Source organism: Etheostoma cragini, chromosome 21, assembly GCF_013103735.1.
Source record: "Etheostoma cragini isolate CJK2018 chromosome 21, CSU_Ecrag_1.0, whole genome shotgun sequence".
Lineage (NCBI taxonomy): Eukaryota > Metazoa > Chordata > Actinopteri > Perciformes > Percidae > Etheostoma > Etheostoma cragini.
In genome coordinates, this window is record NC_048427.1 from 8,788,191 (window position 1) to 8,796,034 (window position 7,844).

At 37.8% G+C, this 7,844-nt stretch overlaps 2 protein-coding genes across 4 annotated transcripts in view; both read left to right on the plus strand.

Annotated features, from left to right (window-relative positions):
* Window positions 1–421, plus strand: part of cpn1 (carboxypeptidase N, polypeptide 1) — an 18,832-nt gene extending 18,411 nt beyond the window's left edge. Inside the window, exon 9 of the mRNA XM_034860223.1 lies at window positions 51–421. Within this exon, the coding sequence (XP_034716114.1) occupies window positions 51–161 (111 nt within the window). The 3' untranslated portion in view covers window positions 162–421. The remainder of the gene's footprint in view (window positions 1–50) is intronic.
* Window positions 422–6,355: 5,934 nt separating this feature from the next.
* dnmbp (dynamin binding protein) overlaps window positions 6,356–7,844 on the plus strand; it is a 50,085-nt gene continuing 48,596 nt past the window's right edge. For 2 of the 3 annotated variants that reach the window (XM_034860209.1, XM_034860211.1), the window contains exon 1: window positions 6,356–6,726. The gene's annotated coding sequence lies outside the window, so the exon portion shown is untranslated. The remainder of the gene's footprint in view (window positions 6,727–7,844) is intronic. The other variant, XM_034860212.1, reaches the window with a different exon arrangement.

Below are 7,844 nucleotides of genomic sequence, written 5' to 3' on the forward strand. Positions count from 1 at the left end.
TACTCTGCCTTGATCATTCATACTTTTGTTCTCCCTCTCCTCCTGTACAGCTTCATTTTTACTTGAAACCGGCACCAAAACAAAACCTGAAAGTTAAGCCCCATAACGGCAAGAAGAACCTCTCATCTCCCAAAACCCCTTTAAAACTCGGCCCTAGATGAGACATGGACAATAACATACAAACATATACACACTTGCACACATACATTGACCATTATAAATGTATGTAATTTTACCTTTGTAGTCCCATGGTTATGTATTTCAAACCTTTGTGTTTTTGTTTGTTTTTTGTGTCCCTATTAAGGAATGTTGGTGTATTTATGTAACAGTGTTGATTTGTATGAACACAGCTATCCTGTATTTGTAAAGGACTTTTTGGATTTTGATTACAATAATTTGATGAACATTAAAAAATAAAACACCGTTTTTTGCTGTCATCACTTACCATCTCTGTATATTGTGTTTTCTCGCTCACTATAATAATAATTGTTATTATAATAATGCCAATACAAATACATAATTACTTAATCCATCCCATAACAGCCATAAGGACTAAAGGATGTCTAAAGATTTCAAGAAGACAATAAAAACAAATAAACAAAACAGGAAGTGCAGAGAATATCTTTTAGAAAATCATTAATTAGCAGCATGTTAAAGCTAACCTGGTTCAGAACCTTAGCAGCCTTAATGCACCCTGCACGCTTGCACAGATTCAGTTACAATGTTGTAGTTTATGTTTCAACAAAAGGTGCTTTAATAAAGTCTTAACTTTGACTTTTACTGTGTTTTTGTATATAAAACTGAGTGTGAAACTTATAAGACAAACACATCTATCATTATTATCTTCTCTCTTAATTTCAATTTCCTTGCGGGAGTCATGCTAAAAGGATTAATAAAGAGAAGTCTAAGTCTATCTTTCTCACTGTGTTATTCGGTGGGATGCGTCCAATTTTCTATGGTAATATGGAAATAATGTAGGACTCACTTCCGACTGACCTCTCAGGCTATGTTTTACAGACCTAGACCAGTAGATGTCACTGCTACACAAAGAGGGAAGCAAAACATGGCTGTTCCCATAACTGTTCATTCCTTAAAAGTTGAATTTCAGCGCAGAAAAAAAAGTTCTGATTCTTTTCAACCAGTCAAACATCTGCTTCTGAAACCTTTCTGATTTTACTAAACCCACTTTCAATGACTTGGTCTACTTAAATGTCTGTGTCTTTGTACTAGCTGCAACGTTTAGTCAATTAACCAAAGTCGATTCAAAGTCCTACTTTTCAGGCTAATAAAGTCTCTGGTTCCAGCTACTTCAAAGTGAGAATTTGCAGCTTGTTGCGGTTTTACATAATTGTGAATTTAATATTTGCGGGCTTTGGGCGGTTGATCAGACAAAACAAGATATTTGATGATATGGATTCTAGGATATTGTGAATACCAGTTTTTGTTTTATAGATGATTATTCAAGAAAATAATGATCAGATTCATTGATAACAAAACATAATTGTTTGTTGCAGTCCCACACTGTCACATTGATAAAAGTTTTTATCCACTGTGCATTAACTGTAGATTGGACAGCATTTCAATAGCACTTTTATCCAAAGCGCTGTACAATTCTGCCTTTCATTCACACAGCAGCAAGCTACAATGCAAGGTGCTGGCCAAACACTGGTGTCTCGCCCAAGGACGCTTCAACATATCGACCCTTACTCAAACAAACCCTGCAACCCACTATTCCCCCTGAGCCACAGCCATCTACTGTCATATGACTTAACCAAAACTGCAGATTATATTTTCACTTTTCATTTTCAAAACCTACTGTTTCCTGGTGGTGCAGTCCTGCAATTTTTTATAAGTCCATCATGAGTAACATGAAACATTGCTGTGCAGTGCTGATCACTGCACTACTACCTTTGTTATGAGCTGGGAAGGCAGGTGAGACATACAGAACAAGACTGCTCCCTGGAGGTGGCAGCAAAGGACAGGATGCCATCCTGTTAGAACAATGCACAATGCTAAATTAAAGAAATCTTGGTTTGGATTTATAAATGTATTGCTGTAGTATAATTATGTTATTTGATTCGTCAAATCCTAGGCTAATATATCCTTATCTGGAAAGTGTGCTATTTGAGTACATTTTACTTGTTTGACAGAATATTCATGTGACCCTATTGCACAATATGGTTTCTTGCCAAAAGAATAATCAAGTCAAGTATTGTCCAAACTAAAATCGAGCTGGATTCTGTCAAACTGGACTGGGATGTTTAAACAAGAGATCTTTCAACTTGTTTTCCTCAACCATTCACAAACACCACAGAATACAACAATAGCCTCTCTCTGACGAACAGGAAAAGGAAAAGGCGCACTTCACTTGGCAAAAATTTATGACAGTGATATGAAAGTTTCCTGAAAACAAACATGGAGTAACACACTAATAATATAGTGTGAAATTTCCATTTTAAGATGAAGTTTACTTTTTTGTAAGCCCAAACAATGTACACAAGACAATCAAACTGCATTTTTGATAATGATGATAATACATAAAATAATATAAAAAAATTCATTATAATTATTTTTTTCCCTTCTAATTTTTTGTCTCTTCCAATTTATTTGAGAGGCTTTGTTAAATCTCGGCTACCAGCCATAACTAGAGTAGCACAATAAATTCAGCATCAGAATATTATAGATCTGTGTTCAATAATGAATGAACATTAAGCAGAGTAATGGTCAGAGTAGCCATTGGCAATATTAAACTGAAAAGACTGTAAGAAATCTGACATTAGTCTTGTAACGGCAATCACACCGTCTCGATTAAACTGAGTCATAATAACAATCATACGTCATTCCCTTACTGACATCAGCTCAGCTATGAGTCCAGTAACTCCAATAAATCAACACAATAACTTTCATTTTCTGCCTACTCCAACACTTCGTCACAGGCTGATGTTTCTCAGAGCAAACACAGTACAAATGATTGTACGACAGCCAATGTATTCTCTGCCTACAGAGCATTACAGCGACGATCAACTGGCAGCAAATACTGAAAGACAACAACAGACCCACAAACTGGCCATGAATGAAAGTGACCACTGTGAGAGAAGACAAAGCCAGCATTTCATAAAGAGTCACTGATCTGGAGGGTTCTCAGAGGTATGAGTGTGTATGTGCACACTTAGTTGGCCATATGTGGCGTCAATGAAGCCCACCAGTGGTCTAACAGTGCTAGTCCAGACATGTCCTCAACTGACTTAGCGGAAATTACAGAACAAGCACTCTAAAAATGAATCTTCTATAAATGCAAAGATAATTGTTTTAGTTCAGGAAACGGTGACACATATATATATACACACACACACACACACACACACACACACACACACACACACACACACACAGTGGCCTGCATATATATATATATATGCTTGCATACGTATATATAATACTGTAATTTCCCATGTTTCTTAACAAAATAATGTTTTTTTCTTATAGTTGGACTTATATGAAAAACGTTAGTCTACTACACATAATTCTTTGCATTTTTCGAGTGAACTGACATTCATTTTAGATAACAAGAGACGCAACTGTCACTAAAGCTCCCCAGATTTATATATGTTCTTTTTATGATTTTGATCATGTATTTTATGACTAACTATACCTTTGTTAAGATCGTAAGGCGTAAGACAGTTGATGATTGCTGTTGATTTTGTTTAAATATGCCAAAATATACATGACACTGTGTGGTTATGATGAAGCTAATCTGTATTTATGTCCGTGTGTGTATTAGAGCATGTGTGTTTGGGACTGAGCTTGTTTTCATGTGTGTTTTTGTGACCTCTCTCTTATACAGTATCTTTTGCCTTTTCCGTGCCAACACTTAAAGGCAAAAGCACCCAATTGACTGCGTTTCCTGCTATTGTTCTGCACATGCAAGATCACATAATGAGGAAGCTGTCAGTTACTGCAGACACAGCAAAAAAACAACTAGATTTAGTGTTTCAAATCACAACACACAATGGTCATGGCTGAAAAAAGGGTTACCAAATGTAAAATCCCTCATGCGAAGACTCTTATTTTCTCTCTCCGAAAAAAGATTTTCATTGTCTAAATGGTTCCAAATGAAAGAGCTGCAGTTTGAGAGGGAGACCACGCAACAGAGTAATAGTCACACCTTCCTACTGGATGTCAGAAAATTTCAACTTTTCAACATCATATTACCTAATTATATTTTTTAATGCTGATGCATTTGAACAGAAGCAAACAGCAAAGATGTTACTTCCTAAAACTGCTTGCTTGGTTTGGGTGGAGGGAAAATTCCAAACATATGCTGACGTGCACAGGATTGAGCTATGGAATTGAGGAAATGTTTGGGTTGATTTTGGTACATTCTCTGTCACAAAAAAAGGACATGGTGTTTTCTCGTCACATTGATTTTACATGCAATAGATGACTAATTGGTTAATGTTAGAATATCATGCTGCAAAGCATTCTCATGAACAGGTTCTTAGAACACTGTAATTTATCTGGTAAATGAAAGATAAACACGTCATTGAAATCATTTTTACCAAATGGATCAATTGGACTAGTATGTTCTAACCTCTTGAAGCTGACATGACTATCAATTTTGCATTTATTTAGCAACGGATAGATGTAAGTCATAGGAAGATAGGCTGTCCATCCATCCATCCATCTTCGACCGCTTATCCGGTATCGGGTCGCGGGGGCAGCAGCTCCAGCAGGGGACCCCAAACTTCCCTTTCCCGAGCCACATCAACCAGCTCCAACTGGGGGATCCCGAGGCGTTCCCAGGCCAGGTTGGAGATATAGTCTCGCCACCTAGTCCTGGGTCTTCCCCGAGGCCTCCTCCCAGCTGGACGTGCCTGGAACACCTCCCTAGGGAGGCGCCCAGGAGGCATCCTTACCAGATGCCCGAACCACCTCAACTGGCTCCTTTCGACGCGAAGGAGCAGTGGCTCTACTCCGAGCTCCTCTCGGATGACTGAGCTTCTCACCCTATCTCTAAGGGAGACGCCAGCCCCCCTCCTGAGGAAACCCATTTCGGCCGCTTGTACCCTGGATCTCGTTCTTTCGGTCATGACTGAAGATAGGCTGTTTCAAAAGAGTAATTGCAAAATAGAAATGCTGACAGTGTGAGCCTTAAGAGATTATTGACACCCAAGTTAAGTAAAAGTTGCAAATTCATTTTAAAGATGTGTAATGACATTTGTTTGGTAGCATTGCAGTTTTTAGGTCCACTTTGGTTCATTAGGGATTGAAAACAGGCCAGGTACATGTTTTTTTTGTTTTGTTTTTTAAATAAGTTCTATATCCTAAAGAAGTTTACTGATGCCATAATTAGCTGACAGTTAGTATATTACACTTAAGTATTTTAACATTTTAATAAACTCCCAGGTTTTGTAGGTCCACTCAACTGTGGATCCTAAAACTCATTAAACAGAGGCACTCATGACCACATAACCTGATTTATAATGAGGGTTTCTTTTCTTAAAGGATTTATTTGTTATTGGCAGAGACAAAAGAAGTACTCTAATCCCGAACATTATAATACCACAATGTAAAAACCTTCAACTACAAGTAAAAGTCATACATTCAAGTGTCACTTAAGTAAAAGTACATTATATACACAAAAGTATCAAAAGTAGAGCTGAAGTTATTAGTCGATCAACAGTAAACTGATCCCAAATCAACATTTTATGATAAACGACTTATTGTTAAAGTAAATTAGCAAGAGAAAAGGTTGGCCTACAGTATAACAGTAGCTTTTAATTGTGAGCTTTTTTGACTAATATGATAGCAAAATGAGTAAAGTGTTTTAGTTTCAGCATAATGACTTATGATGCAAATAACTATTAGTTGCAGGCCTACTAAAGAGAACTCATATGTCCAAAGTAAAAATGGCCTCTGTGATTGTAATACTCTATATTATATTATTTGATCAATATAAGTGATTTAAGCAGCATTTTAATGTTGTATTCAAATTGTATTTTCTAATGGGCAGTTTAATAAATGCTAAAATCTACTATAAAATCATGTTTTATACACTGATCTTTTGCACAGTAACCAAACTAGTTGTCAGATAAATGTAATGGAGTAAAAAAGTAGTCTACAAAACTTCCCTCTAAAGTACAACTTTGTACTTTTCTGCATACTACTGTAGTTACTTTTACTCGTGGTTGGACCAGGACCACATACGGAAACTACACAAGTCTATTTTTATTGAAAAATAACAGTGTGAAGGTATACAATCCTGCATGTTTGTCATTTTGTTAAGTTAAATTTAACCTACGTTGGACCACGTTCTTTTCTTTTCAGTCAGGCGTCAGCCGGGCCAGCTACGGGTCTCTTTGGAAAAAGTGGGTGGCGTTGTTGTATGTCATGGAGAGAAGCTCAAAGCGTCTCGCTGCTCCCGTTTCTAATGTGATGACAGCTGATTCTACCGAGACAGAACCGGGGACCACCGTGCTACTTTCTACTATCAACATGTTTTCTTGACCTTCACGCTAAAAATAGGCCTTTATATCCGCGTAAAATGACTGTGTGCAGAGCCTCAAAACTGTGGGAAGTGTAGCCGCTAAAAAAAGTTGAGTCTCGGAGAAAAATCAACTCCGCCACCACCACATCACCACCAGGCTGAAGAAGTTGTATGCTTGTCTCCTCTTGTCTGCCTGCCCTGAGCCCACATTTTCCACAGGACGTTCAGACACTCTATAGGTAAGAAAAGCACCACAAAAACAAAGCTTTTGCTTCGTATACAGCGCCAGACGAACTAGAAAAATCATGAGATGGATGAGTAACGTTAGAGATACATAGTACTAACACAGGGATATGCTTTTACATCTATTCGCTATTCTCTGAGAGGAATCACGCGGCTGTTTCCTCTATTATACTCTTTGTACTTTTATTAGCAGATGCTGACAGTCGTTTGAGCATACTTTGATCAGGATTTATCCTTAGTGCAGGCAGTCTGAGTGTGAATACAGAGCTTTTTGCCTAACTGACCTATAACGTGAGCTGAATGACTGATGATGCCAGTGAACACAAGTGCTGCAGACCAAATAATCCCCCCGCTGTCTGTCTGTCACCTGTGGCCGCTGCTGTCAGTTGTTCCACCATGTGAAAGAGACACACACACACACACACACACACACACACACACACACACACACACACACACACACACACACACACACACAGAGTCAGTCACTCACTAAGGGAATATTCTGGTCACACATGCACATGGTCACAAGCACATTGATATCCTAATCTATTTGCTCTTCTCTGTTCTAATCTCTGTTGTGTTTCAGTCCTTCCTGTTTTATAACATTCTGTTCTAGTTCTATCTTGTTCTGCTCTGGTCTATTATTTCATTCAGTTTTTTAAATACAAAACAAGATGCAAAATTCAAATAAATGCACAAGTGTTGGTACAAACATAACACCAATTGTATTTTACAGAGAGAGAAACAATCCATTATGAACTTTATACGCTATGTGTAGGGTCTGAATCTTTCAAGCTCCGACAACTTGTTATGTAGTTGACTAAGCCACTTGGCACAAAGAGTCTGAAGCTAAATTATGTCTAGTTTGTCACTTAAAAGGAGTCAGCTATCCAGATTTAGTGGAACAGACTTGGAGTGTGCTGCAAAAATGGACTGTATAATGGACCAAAAGTAATCCGCTAAAGATGGCAATCACATTAACATTTGTATAGTACTTCAAACATAATTATGTAATTAAAGCAACACTAATGGTGGTTTTCCACTGCGTGGTATCTACTCGACTCGCCTCGGGTCTACTTGCTTTTTTTGGTTTTCCATTACGAAAAAAAGT